The 24,978-nt window shown below is 36.3% G+C and overlaps 1 protein-coding gene across 3 annotated transcripts in view; it reads right to left on the bottom strand.

Moving 5' to 3' along the window:
* The window catches only part of LOC123941429 (pleckstrin homology domain interacting protein), a 133,258-nt gene extending 122,360 nt beyond the window's left edge, over positions 1-10,898 (bottom strand). For all 3 annotated transcript variants that reach the window (XM_046004559.1, XM_046004561.1, XM_046004560.1), the window contains exons 1-4: positions 10,612-10,898; positions 10,438-10,496; positions 10,277-10,306; positions 10,027-10,086 (exon numbers count right to left, since the gene is read on the bottom strand). In XM_046004559.1, coding sequence (XP_045860515.1) covers positions 10,027-10,086; positions 10,277-10,306; positions 10,438-10,496; positions 10,612-10,651 — 189 coding nt within the window. In that variant the 5' untranslated portion in view covers positions 10,652-10,898. The remainder of the gene's footprint in view (positions 1-10,026; positions 10,087-10,276; positions 10,307-10,437; positions 10,497-10,611) is intronic.
* Positions 10,899-24,978: the final 14,080 nt, after the last annotated feature.

Genomic DNA, 24,978 nt, shown 5'->3' with positions numbered 1-24,978 from the left:
ATTTTAAACTCAAAAGTTAGAAGCAAGGTTTTTTTTTTACTTTTATTTATTTATTTATTTATTTTTTCAGCGAAACAGTATTCATTGTTTTTGCGCAACACCCAGTGCTCCATGCAATACATGCCCTCCCTATTACCCACCACCTGGTTCCCCCAACCTCCCACCCCCAGAAGCAAGGTTTAAACACATTAAACAATCAAAGGATTAATACTATAAAATTTGATTATTACTCTTAAAAAATAAGAATAATGCATATTTATCAGCTGTGCTCCAGTTTTTAAATTTTCATAAACATTTCATCTTCTCTCCCACTCAAGATACACAAGCCTGTTTTATGGATGCAAATTCTGATGCCATCCCATGGAGATTCACTCCTACACCAGGGGGTTAGTTAGAGCTTTGCTAAATTTCTCATATCCCCACCCCCACCTCCAATCCCTTTTGAGAATCACTTGATATGGTAACAACAGTCTTTGGGTTAACTGTCCATAATTAACAGTTAAGGTTAAAACCTGAATTACGGTATTTCTTTGTAAATGTTATGATATCTATTGCAGAGGTCAGCAGATATTTTCTATGATAAATATTTTAGGCCTCTTGGAGACAACTATCTGTTGTACATACATACTTTTACCAACTCCTTAAAAACGTAGTAACTTTAGCTTTGGGGCCTTAAAAAAAAGGTTTCCTACACAATTTACCTGCAGCAACCTTAGTTTACCACTCCTATCTAAACAATTGGTTCTATCAACGTTTCCAGTAGCAGGGGTAACAGAATTCTGTGAAAGACAAGACTCTCTCTGTTCATGCCTTGTCCATCTTGACCCAAATCATAAACCTGTATCACTCTTTTCTCAGGCTGATAAAAAACATTTCTAGAATTATCAATTACAATTTGAATAACAGGATCCTCTTCTGAAAATGTGAATTACAGCAAGAAGGGAACAAGAAAAGACTGAGTGAGATCTTTGAGGAGTTTACTTTCCGGCATCTTCAGCTTCTGCTTGCTATGCTACTTCATATAAACAGTGGTTCTTCCTAGCCAAGAAAAATTTGCCATTGTCAATGGAAATTATTGTTAAAAGGTAAATTTTATCAGTGGGGGAAAAATATAAAAAATCTGGAAGCCACTGCATTCCACCAGACATCCTGTCATTAAGAACTCTACTCAATTTTAAAAGAAAAGGTCAGTAGTTTGAGAGCTCTGAAGTCAAACAGACTAGGTTTAAACTTGCTGAATGCGGGGGAAAGCATTTACTCTACTACTCAATATCCTATTCTACAAGACTGAGACTGCCAAGTCACCACCTTGGGGGATACTCATAGTAAGTGACATAGGAGTTGGCTGTCACTTTTTTTTTTTAAGGAATTTATTTATTTATTTGACAGACAAAGATCACAAGTAGGCAGGGAAAGAGAGGAGGAAGCAGGCTCCCGGTGAAGCAGAGAACCCGATGTGGGGCTCCAGCCCAAGACCCTGGGATCATGACCTGAGCCAAAGGCAGAGGCTTTAACCCACCGAGCCACCCAGGCGTCCCGACTGTCACTTTAATTACACTCCATTTTACACACTACATGTTGTTCTTTCACGTTGAAAATCTTTCTAAACCTACACAGGGAAAAAACATTTTGGAAATCTTTTTAAGGACCATTCCAAATGAGGTTAGAGCAATATAATTCATTAAACTACTTGATTTACCTGTGCGATCTAGAAATGCCAGTCCTTTTAGCATATAACTAAGAAGTTCCTATGAAAATAAGACCCACCAAATATCTGGTACTACTATGTCCTGAACACCTGATTGGTTCTAAAAATGTCAGTTTTTCATATCTGTTTTCTCTAATTTTTTCAGATCTGAAAGGCTAGTTACTTCTCTCCACTACAGTTCTGAGTTCTAAAAAGTCAGCTTAATGGAATACAATTATTATTATTATTATTTTTTTATTTACTTGACAGAGATCACAAGTAGGCAGAGAGGCAGGCAGAGAGAGAGGAAGGGAAGCAGGCTCCCCACTGAGCAGAGCGCCAAATGTGGGGCTCGATCCCAGGACCCTGGGATCATGATTTGAGCCAAAGGCAGAGGCTTTAACCCATTGAGCCACCCAGGCACCCTTGGAATACAATTACTTTTACAACTATCCTAATGTATAAACAAAACAAAAATTTAAAAAACCTTTTTTGTTATTAGTTATTTCTAAGCCTATTTTTAAAACCAGATCTCAAATTCTCAAAACTTTCAACCTGTAATTATAAACCTCTTATCATTGTTACAAAGTAAATGTTAAATTACATCTACAATCTTTAAAAGCAAGTTTACATTTTCTGAGCATTTTTAAAAAACGTTAATAGTTTTCCACATAGAAAAATTACAGGATACTTGACTTTGTGCTAAGCAGTCTCAAAATTTATCCTCACAAGCAAATAAGGTTGAGTTTTCCCCATTTCACAGGTAAAGAAAACTGAAGTCCAAAGATTACAGTTTTTCCAGTCATACATTTAGAAAGTAGCAGAAATTAATATTCAAGCCCAGGTGTCCTGATTCCAAAGTTACTGTTATTCTCATTACATTAAAATTTCCTTCTCAAAACTTTGGTCCCTACCCCACTATCACACAGGTCTTATAATTAGACACTTAACAGGACATACATAACGATTTTTCAAGTCAAAAACCTCTAATCAGCGTAACTATTCTCAGAAGGGCTCTTATGTGCCTAAGATTTCCCTATAATTAGAAAAATAATAAAATTAATATAGAATCTTATTGTCAAAATTAATCTTGGTGGTCTATTTACTCTTAATTTTCAATAAACATGCTTGAAAGACTGTAATCTATTCACAATTTAGTCAACCACCTAAGAATTCATTTAGATAGTAAATCAGCAAGTATTATCAATTATCGATACAAATGTGTCTTTTAAAGAATATCCACAGTGGTCTTCCAGATTTTATTCATCACAGCCTGACTATATTTTGCTACCAAAAAAAAAAAAAAAAAAAAAAAGCAGCACCTGGGTGGCTCAGTGGGTTAAACGTCTGTCTTCAGCTAGGGGTCAGGTTCCCCTGCTCAGAAGAGGGCCTGCTTCACCCTCTTTTACCCCTCCTCCCCACTCTATGCTCCTGCTCTCTCGCTCACTCTCAAATAAATAAATAAAATCTTTAAAAACAAAAAACAAAACCTCTATCCAGAATTCAGGTTTCCACAAACCACAGAAGATACTCTATAAAAATTAATTTAAAACACTACAAAATAACAAAATTTAACTTTTTGAGGTTTTGTTTTTAAACCAAATCATATTTTCTAAGCAAAATTTGTGCAGTAAGAAATTCTCTTCAAAATATTATTTACTAAAATAAAAAATTCAAATAGATTGTTGGCAAAATTGTCTACTGATTTAAAGATGGAAAATTCTTGAACTGTTTATTCTTAAAATGCCAATATAAATACTCTTAAGAGAATGACCAGTTTCATTTTTAGTAATGTTTCGGTTTCAAGCAGTACACTCAAAATAATACCACACATACAATGGCAGTGAAGTTGTTTTAAAAAATGTGTATTTCGTATGTGACATGGTGAGTGCTGTGAAGTATATAAGCCTGATGATTCACAGACCTGTACCCCTGGAGCAAATAGTACATTATATGTTAATAAAAATAATTTTTTAAAAATGTGTATTTCTCTGAGTTGCTTAGAATTTATTATTTCCTCACCCAAAATCTAAACCACAATCAAATGACACAAGCTAAATATTTCTGCATTTATATCATAACCCCTCCTAAGAGACTATGTGCTTGTTCTCTGTCCCAGATAGAGACCAAATGGGTCATGCCACCATGACCATAGGCCATCTGGAGTCTAAAATACATGATTCTTTATGTGTTTTCTTGATAGTAGGCTGCTATTATCCATGCTACCACAAATAACCTAAGCTTTACACTACAAATCTCATTCCTTTTACAATTTAGTTTTAACTTAAGAAGAAGGTGCATTAGATTTATGTCGCTAACTACATTTTCTTAGTATCAAAAAATTCTCCAACCATCCTTTTCCTTATCTATAATCCCTGAGCTCAAACAGGCTGCATCTGGGTATGTAAGGCATGATGACTGCCTTCTCTGTAGTGACCAAAGGTTCTCACATATTTCACTCTTCTATAACATAACTTTGATTTTTTTAGCACACTGAATTCTCAAATTCCATACGGAAAAGAAGTATTATCATTTTCTCTGATCTATTATAAAATACTTAACAATCTTCTATATTCCATATGCTCAGTAATATATATTTATTTGTTCCATAATTATTAATTTTCACAAATTACTCATAATTGTACTTCTAAGATGTCCTCTCACAAAATAAAAATTGATCACCTTTACACATTTTAAATTTAGTTCTAAAATTTTAAACTTGGTTCCTATTATATTATAGCTTTTATTACTTTCAGATGTAATTACAAAAGCCACTTAAATATCTTAAAAGAAAAATACTCAAAATGAAAAAAAAAACCATAAAAGAAAAATACTCTCATTCTAATGCCTGACTTTCTTGAATTCAATTAAAGTTCATTAAAATGATTACACTTAGTACTCTGTTAACTTCCATTTTGCTTAACATTACAGATACTTTTCTGTCAATTCAGAAATTTATACAATATGAACCTAATATTTCTTGTCCAGAACAAGTTGTCTAGGATACAATTTTATTTGTTAAAATTCTGTAGTGACATGATAGATAACTACAAAATTTGGGAAAAAGAAAAATGACTTCAGTAGACTAGAGAAGAAGTTTCTAGATTAAAAAAAAACAAAAACTTACAGTCTGACAAAGAAATTGAGTGGATTTAAAAATTGGCAAAGGATTTATTTAACCTAGTGCTCACTTAAAGATTAATTCAAAAAGTCTGTATTAAGCTGTTTAAAACATCTATCTTTAAGTCAGACTGACAAGACAAAACATCTCCTGACAATTTCAAAAACACAAACTATCATGAGGAGTTTAAAATTATACAGATCTCTGAAGAGGAGACAGAAGCAAGAGCCAAGCTCCATTCACATATTCCTAAATGTCATCTGATTACCAAAAGATACAAAAGCTTCATATATTCTCAAATCTTGGATATTTCAACCACCCAAACATTTCTTAATGTTAATTAGTCCACAAAACAGTCATAGAACCACTATACAGACCACCAATTTTTTTTCTATAATTCTATCTACAATGCTTTAAAAATTATTTATTTTTGGTATTTATATTTTTCTTTATATCTTAGGCTTACTTATTTCATCCTTGGACCTGTAATACAATTATACTACCAGTAACTTCTGAAAGTTTTAAACAGTCTTTTTTACACTGTAGCTGCTATGTTCAGAAAATTATGCACACTTGTTTCTGGAATAAAACTGTTTTTCTTAAACTTTCACGCATTAATAAAGCTGTAACTGGAAACTTTACTACCATGACTAAAGTTCTAATAATAGCAAACACAAACCCTTATATAGTGCTTCATTTGTGCCAGTTATCACTCACAGAATCCTACAAAATAAGGGCTATTAGCCCAATTTACAGATGGGGTAACAGACTCCTGCAGTACTATTCTGCCTCATAACAGTCACGTAAAATACTGTTGTGTAGTTGTTGATGGAATAATCCAACTCCCCCTTACGTTCAAGAACTTCACAATTACTGAGGAGTATAAAGGATTTAACAGGTACTTATTCCATTTAAAAATCTTTGTAAATGCTTCAAACTTCTTAAAATAATGGCACATACCAGTAGAACAACTGCATGGATAAGAAAAGACGCTTTGCCCAGTTCGGCCCTTCAGCATGTACCATTTTCCTAACACATAATGTTGTTTTTGTATTGTTCATTATAAGGATTATGAGATATTAAAGCCCTACCCTGGGGACTACCAAGCCAAGCTTACCATTTTACTGATATTCTATTAAAAAAGGAAATGAATTCTATGCACATTCACTTCATTATCTGTCACCACCCCCCCACTCCCAAAATTGTACTGGTTAGGTTTCAAAAACACCATATTATCTATCTTTAATATAAGACAGCAATACCTCATTCAAAAACTTGTTATTTTTCTCTTAAAACTTGTTCCCTAATTTTCCATTAATCAGCATACTCTAAAGATATGCACACTTAAGATATATACTTAAGTATATCCTATTTCAAGGGTTTTTTTTTCTGAATTTAAGACCAGCAATAATTTATGAAAACTGGTACTTAAACCATGGAGAGAAACATACTAATTACAGAATAAAGAAGTAGTCTACAGTATGGTTAGTGTCCCCAAAACATGCATCTATCTCTAAGATATGATATTACAACCTAAGAACAGCATACAATTTTCTAATTTGCATGTTTTCTCCCTATCTACTTTTTTGTGTTTTAGATAATCAAAAACAAAATGAAAGACCTGAGTTTTAGAGACAATTTATTCCTATTTCTAGTTCAAAATCAGATTTTCAGATTAGAAAAATTTCAATTCACTTATTTTACAAATGAGGTAACTGAGACCCAGAGAAATTCCATGATTTGCTTGAGGTAACCATCAAGCTAACTGTTGGCAGGGCTAAAAATCAAAAACCTTATCCCCTGATTCCCATCCTTTCACTTGAATAGATTTTTAATAAGTAGAATGACTGTACGAAAAGCAAATACTGCTACAAAAATTAAAAATTAAAATAAGAATATCACCTTAACAGATTAGCAAAACATGAACCCAGTTCAAAAAAAAAAAAAAAAAGCTCTGTAAGCAAGAAATGTAATCAAAATTCTGAATTTAGTAAAAATGCTTAAAAATTCTGCCTCATAAGCATGCAATCACCACTAATTAAGGTGACAACCAGACAGCAAAACTTAATAAACCAACTAATTTCACTATTCAAGCAAATAAATGACAAAACTTTCTCTTTGGTCCAAAAATTAGTTGAGTTTTCCTGTTCTACAAAATGTTAGCCACAAATGCATGGCTCCATTTAAAAAATTACAATTCTGATGAAAGCTTATAATATGCCCTCTTGCTTAAAACCAACATATATTTAAAAACGTAAAATCTAATTAAATGTATACCATAAGAGACAAAAAAATTCAACTTCCTATTAAATTCCATTCACTGTTTAAAAATGTTTTAAATCTTTAGATGGTAATACAATCATGTTTTATCATAACTCTATCAATTACACTTGAAAGAAGCACATCTTTTTATCTGTAAACCTTTAATAAAACTACTCTTAAAACTCTACATTCCTCTTGATCAAAACTCAATCACTGTGATTTTATTTGTAGGCTGAGTCCAGATACTGATCTATGCTTGTTTTTAACCTCCCAAGTACAAATATTACACACCATCCTAAACAGCTGTAATTTGATTTCCTAAAAATGTCAATCTGACATATAAATCTTCCATTTAAAGCATTATTCAATTTATCAGTTAATGTAGCAACAAATTTCCAAGTACAGGTAGACACTACTGAAACCACAAACAATAATTATTATTTTTATTTAACTCATCAAAACAAACTTAAAATCAATTATTAAGTAAATTCATATTCAACTGAAAGCAACTTAAATGTTTTTTTAGGTCATAAGAACTAATTAAGACAATAGAGAATACTATACGAGAGATTTTTGCATGTGCTCACCTAGACATAAAATTTTATGATCCTACTATTAATCCTACTATTAATCAAAAATATATATGTGCTGCCGAAGCGAGCACGCCTACTATTAATCAAAAATGTGCTCAGATACCTAGTGTTCCAAAATATGTTAGAGCTGATTCTCAAAAAGTCAAAGTTAAGCCAAATACCCACACACCTAGATATATAGTTTGGTGGATATACAAGTACTCCAAAATATGTCTTGTATCCAGTAGAGACAGACTGACTAACTTGCTAAATGAATAAAAAGATAAAATGAACAAGAGAACTCTAAACTTTAATGAGAATTCTTAACTGTCTTAAGAGTATTGCCAACATGACTATTCTGGTAAAAAGGTGAAAACGGTCCAAGCAAGAAAATCCACTTCCATGCGAAATAGGTGGATTTTGAAAACATAACAATACTAATGAAGACACTACTTATATTCCTAAGTCTCATAAAGACAGGGAATATGAATTTTATTAATATCTGAGAGATGAGAAACCACCCCCCAAAATTAAAAATAAACACTGGTACCCCTGTTTTTACTAGAGAAAACAAAATGATATTCCTACAAACATCAGACATTCCCATAATTTGACAAGACACCATTAGTGGCTTCATTTTAAAAATATATTATTACTAAGAGTTTCCAAGATTAAAAAAAAAAATAGCAATCTTCAATGACAGGGGTTTGTGGGTTTTTATGAGATGCAAAAAACAGTTTTATAAAATCTGCCCAATTCTTAAAAATAGAATATTATAACCTCTACCATTTTTTCAAATAAGAAGGAAGACATGGAATCCACTTAAGGATTTTGTCAAATATTTACCTCCGCCCCCCCAACAAAACACTGCAGGTACTGAATCTTAAGAGTTTGTTTCAAACTCCATTCATTGTAGCAAAGTATTAAATGAACTAGGCTAATTACTACTTGAAAACTAACAAAGTTGGAAACAAACACTGTTAAGTTTCCATTGGATTTCCTAAACCCGGTTCCCTTATTTCAACATCTGTGAGCACTTAACAACCTACATTAAATCATAAAAGATTTAGACGTAAAGTTAGAGATTCTATATCCAAACGAAACAAAAGCCATCAAAATCATGTCATGCCTTCACCTCACAGAAGACATTCAATTCTCAAGTAGCTGGAACTTCCTAATCGTTTCACAAGCCTTCATGGAGTAACATTACTTGTTAAAACTACCTCAAAACATCAGTTCCGAATCAGTAGCACCGCACAGATTAAGCGCTCCCCGCTCCCCACTCCCCGCTCCTACCCCCTGACCCCTGGCCATGCGACTGCTCTAACTGCCCAACACACATATATTCATACAAACAACCCAAATCAATCTGGGAGACAAGAATATGGAAAATATAACTACCGAATACAAATACGTTACTTTCCCAGTCCACTAACAGGTCCACTTCCAGAAGACAATTCTTAGAAATTACTACACATACTCACTTTGAAAACCCACAAAATTAAGAATCAGGTATTTTTCAAGCTATTAAACACAATATATTCCAATATAAACTGAAAAACTTTTACTTGCCCGGTTCCGCACCACAATAAATATAAAAGTAAAAACCAAGACTTTTCAGTGGCCTCCAGTAATAGTTTTTAACTGAAGCAGCAGCATAATAACAAGAGAATTAGCAAAATTAGAAAAAGTCTTGCTAAACTCTGGCTTTTGGAGTGTTACAGGCTTTTACACTTCTGCGAATGTGTTTTGGTAAAAGCAAGATGAGCTTCTGGCCAACTACCATCATACAGCTGAACCCCTCAAACAAAAAAACGTAAAGCTCTAAATTTAAGAAAAGCAAAAGAATCGAAAAAGAAAAAAAAATAAATAACGCCTTGCTACGGTTCCGCAGTGGCTGAATAGCCTGCTTGTGAAATGCTAATGCCACTTCGGAGCAGTTAGTCACCAGCTATTGTGTGGGGCAGGAGAAAGCAGAGCCGACCGCGCGTGCTGAGCGAGCCAGCTAGCGAGCAAGCGCGCCCTCCTTCCTCGCGCCGCTCCCGCTGCCGCCGCCTCGCGCGCGCCCCCGCGCCCGCACGGCCGCGCGCGCCGGCCCCTCCTCCTCCGGCCTTGCACTGCACAACACTCATGACGTATCTTTATTTCTAGCACATTAACAAAATATCACAAATAAATTGTCGGCAGCCCCTGCGGCCTCGGGGTGCGGGTCCCCCCGACCACTACCCCCCGAAGCCCCCGCGCCGGCCTCCCAACCCTCCCCGTGGCCTTTGGAGCTTTCACGTTCTGGGGCCAAGTTTTTGTCTCTGTAAAAAATTGCGGGAAATTCAATTTTTATTCGACTCGGGGAAAAGTTTCTTTGCTCCGCGACGTGTATGTCTCACCAGATTCTGGTAGGTCCTGGGATGCTCCTTCCCGGTCCAGTCGGTGCGGCGGGGCAGCAGCTGCGGGGAGAGGACGCCCCGTGAGCCCGGCCCCCAGCCCCGACCCGCCTGCTCCCCTCCCCCCGCCCGCCCCGCGCCCCAGCGGGGACCCCGAGCCCCGCGCCCCGCGCCCCAGCGGCGGCGGTGGCGGCGGCGTGGCCCAGGGACTGCCGCGCGGCGGCGAGACGCGCCGGGCCGCCGCCGCCCTTACCTCCTTCTCGGCCACCTCGCGGATCAGCACCTGCAACAACAAAGCGGGGAGAGCTGAGCCCCGCGCCCCGGGCCGCAGCCCCGCCGCCGCCGCCGCCGCCGCCCTCCCCCACGCCCGCGAGCGGCGAGCGCCGGCTCGGCCCGCGCCGCGCGCCGCCGTACCTGAGCCGCCTGCTGACAGGGTCCATCTTCCAGGAACCGGGCGATGAGGAAGTAGAGCTCTGCGCGGGAGAGGGGGACGGGGAGACACACAGGCTTAGCGGCCGGGCGGCGGGGGGCGGGGGACCGCGGGCGGAATCGCCCGGTGCCAGCGGCCCCAGCAGCCCCCCGACTTACCCGATCGCAGCTCCGAGAGGCCTTTCCTCTCACAAGACATGTTTATGGGTCACTTCAGGGCCGTCGGCGGGACACCCCGCCGCCGAGGGGAAGCGGGGATGGTGCCGCCGCCTGCCCTATAGCTGTCACTGTGTGTTCACGAGCCCAGCCTCGGCTCCACCATTCAAGCAACGGCGGCGGAGGCGGAGGAGGAGGAGGAGGAAACAACAACTCTCAGGCAGCGGCTACGGCCGCCGCCGCCGCCTCCGCCGCGGATCCCTCCGCCGCAGAAAGGAGTCCGCCGCCTTCGCGGCCCGGGCTTGGCCCCGTCCTCGGCACGCGCCCCCGCCCCCCGGTGCAAAAAAGGAGTGCCTCCGGCCCCGCGCCCCAGGGCCCCCACACCCAGTGTGGCGAGACCCCTGCCCCCTCCTCCCCGGCCAAAGGTGCGATTTATTTATTTATTTCCAGTCGGAGAAGATGTCGGAGCCGGAGCCGCCGGTTGGCTGAAAGGCGCTTTCTCTGTGGAGGCCGACCGCGGGAGGGAGGGGGCCGGGGATGGCTCCGCGGAGGGATCTGACGCACACGAAGCCGCAGCACTGGCTCTATTCAGCGGCGCTGGCTGGGGCTGAGATGGAAGTTAGTTTCTATGTAGCAGAAATGGGAAACAAATGAAGCAAAACTGCCCAAAGAGGGGAAATGCCCCGAGGATGGGTCTCACTCTCACGCGCGCACACAGACACACACGCAGAGAGCCCTCTCGCGCCGGGCAAACTCGGGATCGCGCTACCCGGCCCGAGTTGAATGATAGTGTTTGGTTTCTGTCTCTTGCCATGTGCATGTGTATAAATGCTGCGGATTGGCATCTGTGTAAGTCTTGTCCTGCGTTATTTCTGCAGCCTATGCAAAGTGTTGTGTAATTTATTGGAGTGCCGTATATTGCAATAGAGGTTCGGCTCTTTTTGTTAAGCACTTGGCGTTTGCAAGCCCGTTATTTGCTGAAGCCACCTCTGCATATATCTTTTATTATTGCCGTTGCCTTAAGCATTTTACATTTTAAAATGTTTCTTTATTGTTGTACGGGCAAAGCGAACTCCTGATCTGTACTTCAGATACTCTTTTTCCTGGTTACAAAAAGGCTAGTGTTGGCTAATTAGGGATTTGGGATTAAAGAACCTTAAAGCTTTTTTAAGTGTTTACAAGAAGGAATAATGTAAGGCTGAGAGAAAGAAAAGAACGCTAATATTTATCTCTAACCGATCTGGAGGTAATTTACTGACAGATCAATAACCCACCGAAGGATTCTGAAAGAGTATACTACAGTTTAGCCAAGGTGATTAGTGATTAAATAATTTAAATTATCTGTGTATCTTACAGTTGACTTCGTCATGCTAATTAATGGCTTCTAATTTGAGGTGTAAACCATTCTTGTTTACAGTTAATCACGGGAAGACTTCTTGAAAACTGACGAAAAGAGAAAAAATTAATCTTTCGTAAATTAGTATGTAATTACCGGTTTTATATGCTAAATCATACATCTGTGTTTTGCTGATGAGGGTAAGGGCCTTGTTTTTTATATAACGAATGTGGGTGAGATTAATGGAAACAATGGAAAAAGCCATTTGTTAGAAAACAAGGACACCAAGTGATATTTATCTCCAGATGATTTAAGCACTTTTCAAAAAGACTTGATAGTTGATTTTTTTTTAAAGGATTGCAGTTTAAAAGGAATTAGGATAGTCGTTCTTTGTTAACATTTAACAAAAGATTCTCCTTTAAAATTCCAGATAATAAACTGTGTTTTATGTATCGGGTCTAAAAAGGTTATTTGTGGGTAAAGAACCTAGAAGCTGTATTCTGGCTTTCTAGATTGTTTCCTCAAGCCTTGTTCCCTCCTAGCTCCTTACATTACTAGTGAGAAATACTTGCTGCAACTGCCTTGGATTGCACTGCAAGACTGCATCGGTGTGATGCCCTATACTAAATATCCAGAAATCAACCTACATGTGAGGAAGAAGAAAAAAAGACTTGGGGGGTGGGGGGGAGCCTAAATCTCTTTGGAATGACAGGATGTAAAAATTGCCTTTTAGAACAATCTTAATCAAATAAAAAAGAGAAGTTACCATGACTTGTCCTATTGCAGCTTGGTTATCAGAGTACTGTTATTTATTGAAATGGCTATCCTTCAAATACTGAAAATATTTGCATTTTTGAAGACATTAATTCCATTCTATCTATTATAGGTAAGTAACTTCCTTCTAGATAGTTAGGCTTGAAAGGCAGACATTTAATATGCCTTTTTGCAATTCTCTTTATTTCTATAACTGATACTTTCTATTTTAACTTTTAAAAAAGTCTTGTAGTCTTTAAATAATTGTGATATTTTACATTATAATGTTCTTCATAGAAACAGATTTTAGAAACTAAAAATTATAGTAATAATCTCATGGTTTTGAAATATTTGTATTAGTCTGATTCTTCCTGATAGATGTTTTATTCTTGCAAAGGAAAATAAACCAAATTATGACATGGAATATAAAATTACTCTGGGTAAAGTTTTCCATATATGTCTTGTGAGTGTTATGTAAACATGAAAACTAGTATGATTATCTCATGTATGCTTTTCATTTAGAAGCCATGAAAACTTTTCTAAAGTTGCTACCAGTACTTAGCTGCTAAAAAATTAAGGAAAAATTGCCTTCTAAGTTTTCTGAATGAATAGAATGCTCTAGTCATTTTGACTAACCTTTGACAATGTTTAGAGTTTCTTCTTTTTCAAAGACCTAATTTGAAGATAGTTGTAACCTTGCCTTTAAATTAATTTATTACTATCAGTCTGCCATAAGAAAATGTAGATTACCAACTAAAAATTAAAACTTCTTTTCAACCAAATAATTTGTTTTTGTAACAATAGATGTTAAATTGAATTTTTCTAAGTCCTTCAAATGTAACAAAATACTCCCTTAAAATGTTTTAATTTCTTTAAACATGAAATACATTTCTGGATTCTGGCATCTTCAATTAACTATAAGGCTTATATTAAGGCATTTGCTGTGCATATGGATACAGAAAGTCTGACGTATTGAATAAAAAGGAAATCTTACCTTGAAGCCTATATTTTAGTTCCCAAGGCCATGGCACTTGTAGCTCTTTTCTCAGTATTAACTCTTTCGCATATAAGCATAGCTCAGATTCCATGTACACCCCTTTTTGTTGGATTATTTTAACTTTTTCATGGTCTTCAAAAGTAGAATCAATTTAAAAAAGATTTCCATGCCTTTTATTTAAGAAGGCTAACAAAAACAGTGAAGGTTTGAAAAGCTAACAACAAATATTTTTATATAATATAGTTTCCTTAGGAGAATTACAGACTTTTCTTGAAATGTAAAAGTTTCTATAAAATTCACTTCTTTTCACTTGGCGTCACATGAAACAAGGTTAACACTTAAAAAGTTTGTCTTGATCCTGATAAGCTATTATTCTAATGAAATAATCAAATACTGCCATTTAAGTCCTTCCTGAAACAACATGGGATAATATTTATAAATGAAAAGATCCAGCTACATTTATGAAATCTGGTTTCTCTCCACCAGGATGATGAAATAAGATATAACTCAAAAAAAAAAAAAAAAAAAACGAAAAAAAGCTTCTGCAAATACAACTTTTAAAACTGTAATTAAGTCTTGTTTTTATTTTGATTTTTTTTTTTATTTTTTACAGCAAAACTTTATATCCTCTAAAGTGTAGAAATGGAAAATTAGGAATCACTGTTCTTAAAAAAAACCTTTTTTAAATATACTCTTCTGCCCTAACAACAAAATGCAACTATCGAGAGTCTTGTTTAACACACCCCACTCCTCCTTCTGGTTTGCTCCCAATATTGTATGTTTCTGTCCATGTCTGTTTGACTCTGTCTCTACCCAGACATTCTTCTTCCTTCACAAAGCTTAAATGTATATCAAATTTGAAACATGCAAGCAGATATACTGTTTGGCTGCTACAGAAAGAATAAAGATAACCAGCTTTAGTACGCCAACCCATTATTTAAGAATTTGTATTGTCTCCCTTATATCTCACAGAAAAACCTTTTTACTTATGTTAGAGCACAATTCCCTTTAATCTGTAACAAAGATTAGCTGGTTACCAACAATTGTATAATTCCTTACTTCTTTGAATGTTATTAGTAACTTACAACTCAACTTTTTTTCCTCCAAATTAAATAATCCTAGTAGCTTAGATTTTTTTTGTATTTAAGTTTTAGTTTCCAGAAAAAATTCATAATTTCATGGACTTATTTATATTTTTAACATCAATTCATGAGTTAAAGTACAATTATAAAGATTAAAGAAGAAAAGCAATTTTAGAACATATTCCCACAAGATTTGGAGCAGCACAGTAGATGAAGTAGAAAAAGCTGTTCCAGATGGGAGGAAACTTAAAGGAGAAGTCTGTAGGCATGTTCTATCATATGCAGATGTCTGATGGATCAAGAGTGGGCTGAACTGAACACAGAACAGTGGAAAAGAGAAGGTAGATTGGGGAGGAGATGCAGAGGCTTTGCAAGTTGCTAGTGATGGTGTCTCAGATGAGGCATACAATTATCAGTGATTTAAAGATGGGATTTGAAGACAAGAGTTAACTAGTCACTTGCCTTTACATATGCCTGAATTGACAAACTTTGAAAACCCTAAAGAAGAAAAATTATTTTATTAATGAAAAGGAAAGGGGGGGAGGTTTACATGATCAGTTAGTGAGGAGTCAATCTTTACATAATAATGATACTCAGAATCAAGGACACAAAGTAGACACTGTTGGTGAAGGAGAATGATTGTTATTTAACACATCGATCTGACTGATCGATGCCCACAAGTCTGAGACTCAACTATGAGAGTAAGATGTGTATGAAAGTAATATCCAACTCAAAATTGAGAATGAAGCCAATTTAGATTTAAATTGACTTTGTAATAAAAAAGTGTTCCCATTTTCTGAATTCCTGCAAAAAGGCCTTTTTAATTATACCACCTTACTTGCAAACTGCTTTTATTTTTCTTCTTGTGTAGCTATACTGGGCAAAGATCTCCTTAACTTATGCTTCTGTTATTTTATTCTCTTTGATGGGTATACTTACATATGTTGAAATAGTGATTAACCCAAAGAATACATTCTATTATACAATTATAAAATTTAAAATAATGATAACAAATAGATCCTTTCAACTGAGATGTGTGTGTTCAAAATTTAAGAAAAGTTTGTAATTTGATTTTGAGATTACACCTACAAATCCCATTACATTCATAGTTTTCATGCTTATGTTTGAGCACATCAAAATAGTGGTACAGATGAAATGGTTACAGTAGATTTTTTTAATGCTCATCAAAACTTGCCAGATGACAATGACTTATAGAAAAACTAATATAGCCTTTAAATGGAATCTCCTCATAAGCACATATGTGTTATTTTTCTCTCAGCAGTTATCAGAAGTAATCCCACTGAACATCATTAAGGAACATTTTTCTTAAGAATGAGTAAGTCATATCATATGAGAAAGAAGAAATATATTGCCTTTTTAAATGTCTTGACATCCTTACCTCTCCGGTAGGCACAGATTATACATCATGCTTATTTTTGTCATTCAGTATTTTGGTTTTTTTTGCTAAGTGTATGTGTAAAATTTCCATCTTTCCCCGATATCCCCACATTTCCAGTTTTTTTCAGTGTCTCTCTAAAATTTTCTTTCTCTTCCATCACTGAAACTTTAGTTTCCAATGGTGAACCAAACATATTAAGATATGTAAGTAATATGCATATATCCTAAGAGCTCTAAAAATATAAAGAGGATCTATTCTTCTTATAATTGAGATTGTCACACATCAAAATATTTTATTTTCAGCTCTTCTGATATAACACAAGAGACTAGAGAAATAATTTACACAACTGGTGTAAAAAGGTAGAAGAAAAGCCTTCCTCTACTTTTCCATAAGAAAAGAAATCAGGTGCTAAGTAACAGGCATTTTCTGTTTGTGAAGTGTGTATTCGTATTGTTGTATTACTAAATTTTTATTTCAGCATTTTTGCCGAAGTCAGGATAAATGTGACCTCTATAGATACTAGATTTTGCTGAGTTAGAAGAGTTACTGATTTTTTAGAAGTTAGTCTTTGGGTAAATTGATGCATCTTTCAGACTCTGATTTGTAAAGTTTTCCAATCTGATAGTGGCTGAAGATAACTTATATTCTCAAACCACTCTGTGATCACATCACATATTGCTTAACTTAACCTCTTTCAGATATTTAGTATGGGAGACTTAACTTCATTTGCAGAGTCAGGTCGCATCACGCCTAAAAAATTTTTTTTCTTAGGGAATCTTTGATGAATTCACAATGGTAAATTTCCATGGCACAATGATAAGATTTTTTTTTTCCTAATGCCTATTAACCTAGCATTCTTCTATCGAGGTAATAATTACAAAGGTCATTTTTCTTTTAATCAGCCAGTTTCTCATGTGGTTTTTTATTTTTTTCCTTTTCATTATTGAGACTATTTGGATAGAAACTTACCTTGTAAGTGTTAAAAAGAAAAATAAACTGTTTCTTTTTTTTTCCTTTTTTTTTTTTTTTAGATTTTATTTATTTATTTGAGAGAGGAAGAGAGCATGAGAGAGGGAGGGTCAAAGGAAGAAACAGATTCCCTGCTGAGTAAGGACCCCCCCCAATGTGGGTCTCTATCCTGGGACTCCAGAATCATGACCTGAGCCAAAGGCAGTTGCTTAACCAACTGAGCCACCTATGCACCCGAAACTATGTTTCTTTTTCTTGGACAAAACTATACAAGTTGATATAAGGACCAAAAGTCAACCTTTAATATCTGTCCCTTGTCTCCATATGCCATTCCTACCTCTATGGTATCCTCTGTGTAGCATGCTTGCTTTTTCTATGTGCATCAGCTGAAGAACCATCATTTAAACACCAGCTTGCAGTTTGACCCTCATTATTGTGTACTTCAGTATAGCGCATGGAGATAGATGCCCAGCTCACCAGAGACTGATTGTAGATGTGACAGCTAATGTGGAGTTGCTGAAACCTCACGCCCGCTGCAAAAGTCGCATCTGGAAGGAAAAAGTTTTCAGTGATAGACTAGCCAGTCTCCAGAAATTGTCAATTATTAAAACCTGATTTTATTCAGCAGGAATACCTCAATTTATTGAATGGACTGCAAAAGATAGGAATTGGTGGCTATATATACCATTCAAATTTAATATAATGAATTCACATTCTCGAAATAGAAACAATGATACACTTATACATGTAGACTAGACTATATTTTTCTGTGTTTTAACCCAAATGCTCTTAGTAGTAAATGTATATATTTTATAAATACTAGCAGGAATAAATTCCATCAACTTATTTTCAGTAACTGCAAAAATTAACGACAAAAAATTTTGTGAAATCAGTTGAGTGTGATATAGATTAATGTGAAAGCATTTCTTTCACAACTCTTTTTGGAATAAAGGTACGATTTCATACAAAAAATTAACTATGAATTTCTAACAGATTAGTTTCAGTTTGTAATATAAGCTATAAAGAGGTTTGAGTTAAATTCTCTAACCATAATTAGTTTGAAAGCTTACAAACCTAGAGTCAAGAATTACATTAAAACTCCAAACATTTTTACAGTATTTAAGGTTTTTCTTTTCATTTTTTTAAGTTACAAATATATAATTCTTTGAAAGCTTAGTTCTTCTTAACTGAAATATTTATGATTCAACACGTTAACATTTGAAGTCTGGAAATCAAGTTGCCTTAGCTCAGGATTGTTTTTAAAAACTTCTTTATCATGGAAAAATATCAAACATTCAAAAAAGTAAAGAAAATAGAAATATGATCCACGGAGTACTAGATTCCCATATTCATGATTATTTATGTTTGCACAATCTTATTTTAATTAATTTACCTGAGGTTGTTAAAAAAGATTTATTTATTTGAGAGAAAGAGAGAGTGCATGCACAAGCCAGGGGTGTGAGGAAGGGCAAAGGGAGAGGGAGAGGGAGAATCCTCAAGCAGACTCCCCCAGTGAGCATGGAGCCTGATGTGTAGCTCATTCCCAGAATCCTGAGATCATGACCTGAGCTGAAATCAAGAGTTGGAGGCTTAATGGACTGAGCTACCCAGAAGGTGCCCCTATTTTTTTTAGAGAGAGAGTACAGAATGGGGGCGGGCAGAGGGTGAGGAAGAGAAAGAATCTTACGCAGGCTCCATGCCCGCCCAGCACTGGGCATGATGCAGGGTTCAATCTCACAATCCTGAGATCATGACCTGAGCCAAAATTTAAAGTCAGACACTTAACTGACTGAGCCACTCAGGTACCCCTGGACAATTTTATTTCATCTACCTCCTGAGCCACCCCTTTTCTTGCTTTAAAGTTGTTGTGTGTGTGTTTTTTTTAAGATTTTATTTTTTATTTACTTATTTGACAGAGAGAGAGAGAGATCACAAGTAGGCGGAGAGGCAGGCAGAGAGAGAAGAGGAAGCAGGCTCCCTGCTGAGCGGAGCGCCGGTCGCGGGGCTTGATCCCAGGACCCTGGGACCCTGGGACCATGACCCGAGCCGAAGGCAGAGGCTTTAACCCACTGAGCCACCCAGGTGCCCGTTGCTTTAAAGTTTTATGTTTTAAAGTAAATCTCATTAGAATTTGCTTCTAACTAGTTTAGTTACTTCATTAATTGATTGATTCATTTATTTAGTATCTTACAGACATTCATAGAGAATCTACCATATTTTAGATACCATATTAAGCCCTGGAAATTGATTAGCTGAACAAGACCATTGGGACCCTTTCTAAAATGTTCTCTTATGATGGGAAATGCAAACTGCTAACAGATCAGATCATTTCATTCAACTGCTTAAAACCATCAATGATACTTTATGAACTCCTGGACAATCCTTAGTAGGACATGTGAAATTCCTCATAATCTGCTTTCTGCAACCTGTCCACACTCAATCCACTGGACCACAATCACTCTAAACTCCTTTTATATGGCATTAATTTTCCAAATATGCCTTTCTTTCATTTTTTGCACATGCTGGTCCCTCTTTCTGGAAACTTCATCCCAAAAGCAGACCAATTCCCAGGAAGTTTTCAAGATACCAGTTATCTATTGCTTCTTTGCAGAACTCTATGTACCTATCTTAGCAAACAAATAGCCAGGTGTCCATCCTCTATGCTTCCAGAACATCTTCTGTATGTCTGTCATAACATAGTTTTCAGGCATATTATAGTTTTAAAATTTTTTCACTCACTAAGGTTTTTATGGGGAAGTCTCTAAACTTTGGATTTCTGTAAGCCCTGCATATGCAACAATTCAGAATATACAACAGATATTTAATAAACTCAATTTTTTTTCTTGGAATGTGTTTATTAGTCATTGTGTTTATGGTCATTTCTGGAGGTGTTGTAGGGTGGTTCCTAACAATGACCCTAGTTTGCCTAATTTTACAGGGCAACATGGAACCATTGACAGTTTTCCCATTGAAGGAAAGGAAACAAAATATGTGTTGTATTTAAAAGAAACACCAGAATGTCCTGCAAATTTGGATATCAGCTCTGCCTTTTTGGAACTTCTGTTACAGTATTATTTGAATATTAAATGAAGGAATGATATGCTCAATAAAGGAAGGGCACAGAATACCAAAATAATGACCAAAAAAGGAAGCCCAATTTAAAATGAATGATATCAAATTCTTGTTTTCCCCTCTGAAGTCCCCTTTGCTACTTCACATTAATATGTCTTTTTTGTACATTTTCCTTACTTACCTTTTGTCTCTTTTTGTCTCCTACCCTAAAGAATTAGAAGAAAACAAACATACATGGAAATATACTGTCAAATCAATGGAATGGTGCTTCAGCAGGGCCCCTAAAGCAAGAGGAAAGAGGGTCTCGGTCATTACATCCATAATCATGATGATTCCACAGGTAGGATCATAGAATTTTAGAGCTGGAAAAAAGCCTCCAGTTTATCTAGTCCAAATTCCATTTCAAGGAGGTGAAATGATGTGTCTAAGCTCATACCCTCCTTTTCAAATTTCAGTCAGCCTTGCAATTTTTCTGAGGTATTGGTGAAAGGATAGCATAGCCGAATAACCAGAAGAGAATAATTCAGCATGGTTGAGTCAACATGACTTCTGCACAAGAAATGATGTTTGTTGGTTTCACTAGAGTTGTTTGAGGAGAAAATAAGCATGACTAAGGAGATTTAGAGAGAAAATCTGTATTTAAACTTTCAGAAAGCTTTTTGACAAGTTCCTATATCAGACTATTTAAACAATCCCCTCTCTAATCTCTTAGATTAGCCTGGAGAGAATTAAGGAGAAATTTGTGTAGTTAATAATAGACAAGAATCAAGTCCTAATTCATTTTTTACTGAGTGTCCTAGGTCAAATTATTTCACCTCACTATGATCAGTATCATATAAATAATAAGAGGAGTAATTTTATCTAACTCAACAGGCTACTAAGAGGATTGAATGAGATAATAACAATTTATAAAAGCTAACATATGTTAGCTTTTTATCTCATTTAATCCTCACAAGTCCCTAATGAGGAAAATACTGTTATTTTCTTCCCACTTTAAAGATGAGAGAACTGAGGTATAGAGCGGTGAAGTAACTCCTCCTGAATGATGAAACTAATTATTGGTAGAGTTAAGAATTGAACCAAGGAAGGCTAGTTCTAGGGCCCCTACTCTTATCCAGTCAGTCTCTTGTCTTGTGCTATTAATATGTGCAACCCCTATTCATGCATGGCCTGAGTATATAATAAGACCTTGAAAAATATTATTTATCACTGCTTTTATACTTTTTCAAGTAGAAGAAGAAAGGGAGGCCTAATATTGACAGAAAACCCACTTTAACTGTAAGGCATTCTCTCTAAAACCATCCTTGAAAGCCATAGACAGTTCCCATGTTTCAACTGTGGTCAGAAGCCAGTGTGGGTCAGAACCAAGATTCAAGGGACAATTGTCTTGTTCTAAACCCATGTTATTTTCACTACATTTTAGTCTACACTCTTACTTGAATTCACACTCTTGTTATTCCTCTTTTACCAAAACCACACTTAAGATACGTGAGTAGGTATGTACAGAACACATAAAGCACGCACATGTATATATACACATAATATCAATATTTTATTTGACTTATAGGTAAGCAATATTTAGTAAAGAAGATTTGAACAGTTGCAAGGAAAAAAATTAGTAAGTTTCTGAAGAACAGAAATTGATTGCTGATGTCCCCAGAGTCAACGCCTGAGCCAGGCAAGTTTCAGGTTTTACAATACAGTGGGGCACACAAATACATATTAAAATTTACTGATTTTCAGCTCTCTACTCTCCCTTAACAGGGAACAGTCAGCCAGCCTTTTTCATTTTTCTTGTCATTGATCATTTTTAGAGTTCAGGCAAATTATTTTGCAGAATGTTTCTCAACTTGAATTTCCCTGATTTTTTTCCTCATGATTAGGTTAAAGTTTTTGGCAGGAATACTATATAGGTAATGTTGTATCCTGTGAGCAGCACCCCCAGCTTGTATTTTCTACTCCCAAGAGAAGAAAAAAGAATTAATGTTATTGGTTCAAAAGATTTAAAATAAAAGTTCTTAATACATGAAAGTCAAATCCATTAAGAAGTTAGATATTGAAGGGCATCTTGGTTAGACGAATGGATAAGGAAGATGTGGTCCATATACACAATGGAGTATTATGCCTCCATCAGAAAGGACGAATACCCAACTTTTGTAGCAACATGGACGGGACTGGAAGAAATTATGCTGAGCGAAATAAGTCAAGCAGAGAGAGTCAAGTATCATATGGTCTCACTTATTTGTGGAGCATAACAAATAACATGGAGGACATGGGGAGATGGAGAGGAGAGGGAGTTGAGGGAAACTGGAAGGGGAGATGAACCATGAGAGACTATGGACTCTGAAAAACAACCAGAGGGTTATGAAGGGGCGGCGGTGGGGGGGGGGGGAGGTTGAGGAACCAGGTGGTGGGTAATAGGGAGGGCACGTACTGCATGGAGCACTGGGTGTGATGCCAAAACAATGAACACTGTTATGCTGTAAATAAACAAATAAAAATAAATTAATTAATTAAAAAAAAAGAAGTTAGATATTTTAGAAGACCTCTTAACTTTTTGCAGGTAACATTACATACAGGGCCTAGTATGCCTACGTCTCTTGACATTACTCTCAAGAGCAGAATGCTGACTATGCTACACTAGCTTGACTAAAAATGGCATTTTCTAATATCTCCCTCTTTACACAAAACCAAATCCCAGTCTGTCAGGCATTTGCAAAGTTTATTCTAAATTCTCCTTTCAGAATGTATTTAAAGAAATTTAAAAATCTTTGTGAGAAGACAGTATATATATCAAGACTGGCTAACTCCAAGTTGCCTATATCCACAGTGTTCACAAGTATATATTTCTTTCTTTAAAGTTTGTTTGTTTCTTTATTTTTAAGTAATTTCTACCTCCAACATGAGGCTTGAACTCATGATCCCAAGACCAAGAGTTCCATGCTCTCTCGACTGAACCAGGCAGGCACCTTGAGTGTATAGTTCTTTAATTTAACAATCCCAAGTCCCTCAAGCTTGAGCAAGGTGTAAAATGAATATAATTGACAACAGAATCAGAGAATCACTATTTTTTTTTCAGAATTTCCAAAATGAAATTTACCTACATTATTGTTTCATGACTATGGAATAAAATTAACATTGATTTTGCATGCAGAAAGAATTTAAACCTTAACACCATTACTCTCTATCTTCTTACCCACATATATATCATTTAACTTTTTAAAGCTGTATCCTCCACATTTGTAACATGGAAATCATAGCACCTACCTTTCAGTGTTGTTACAAGATTTAAATGTCATATTACATGATAGAGTGTCAGTTTTTATATAATTATTGTTATAATTATTGACAAGAAAAAACTCTTTGATGTGATCCAAGAACAGAATGGTCCATCTGAACAATCAAAGCATCTCCATTTTATGAACTAAGCAGTTGCTTGATAATGCTTGCTACTTACTAAATTTTCCTCCATGTGAAAGGTGCTAGGTCAGACATTGTCCAAATCTCTTCTTCTGCTTGATATTAAGTTCCCATTCTTGGTGTGGGTGAGAAAATCCTATATCCATATTATAAATTATCCTGTTTGCTTAATATATATAATATTTGATTTCTGTCACCTGTAAGCAAAAGGATTTTATTGCCACCACTTAACAGCTGCTTAGATGAGTCACTTTAAATAATAGCTGGTTAAATGTAACACCAAAAATGGTCAACTAAAGCTAATAATTGCTTCAATAATCATCTACACTTTTTTCATTAAATTTATCACACCAGAAGTTGGGATACACTTAGGGTTTTACATGATTAGGTATAGTTTTTGTTTTTTTAAAAGACTTTTTATGAGCAATTTTAGATTAACAGCAAAATTAAGAGGAAGATACAGAGATTTCATATATAGCCTCTACTCTCATTATGCATAGCCTCCCTCATTACCAACATCCCCCCTGGAATAGGACATTTCTTACAATTGATAAACTATATAGGATCATAATCAACCAAAGTCCATAGTTACATATCAGGGTCCAATCTTGGTGTCATATATTCTAGAGGTTCAGACAAATGTATAATGACATAGGTCCATCATTATGGTACATAAAGTATTTTCACCATCTTAAAAATCCTCTTTGTTCTGCCCATGCATCCCTAACTCAACCACCCCCAACTCTTATCAAACACTGATATTTTTATTGTCTCATGATTTTGTCTTTCTAGAATGTCACGTAGTTGAAATCATATAGTACAAAACCTTTACATATACGCCCTTTCACTAGTAATACTCATTTACGTTTCCTCTATGTCTTTTCATAGCTTGACAGTTCATTTTTTTTAGCTTTTTAAAGATTTATTTCTTTACTTTATAGAGAGCGATTGCAGTGGGGAGGGGCAGAGGGACAGGGAGAGATAGTCTGAAGCAGACTCCACGCTGAGCCAGGAGACTGATGTGGGACTTGATCTCCTGACCCTGAGATCACGACCTGAGTCAAAACCAAGAGTCTGATGCTTAACCGACTGTGCCATCCAGGTGCCCCAATAGTTCATTTCTTTTTAGTACTGATTTCATTATCTGGATGTACCAGTTTATTTATCCATTCTCCTACTGAAGGACATCTTGGTTGTTTTGACAATTATGAATAAAGCCGCTGTGTCCAGATTTTTATGTGGATATAAATTTTCAACATCTTTGGGTCATACAGTAAGAGTATGTTTAGTTTGTAAGAAACCTTCAAACTGTATCATTTTCCATTTCTATCTGCAATGAATG

Source organism: Meles meles, chromosome 5 (genome assembly GCF_922984935.1).
Source record: "Meles meles chromosome 5, mMelMel3.1 paternal haplotype, whole genome shotgun sequence".
NCBI classification, from domain to species: domain Eukaryota; kingdom Metazoa; phylum Chordata; class Mammalia; order Carnivora; family Mustelidae; genus Meles; species Meles meles.
Note: the sequence above shows the minus strand (reverse complement) of the source record. Positions and strands in the feature narration are given on the sequence as shown.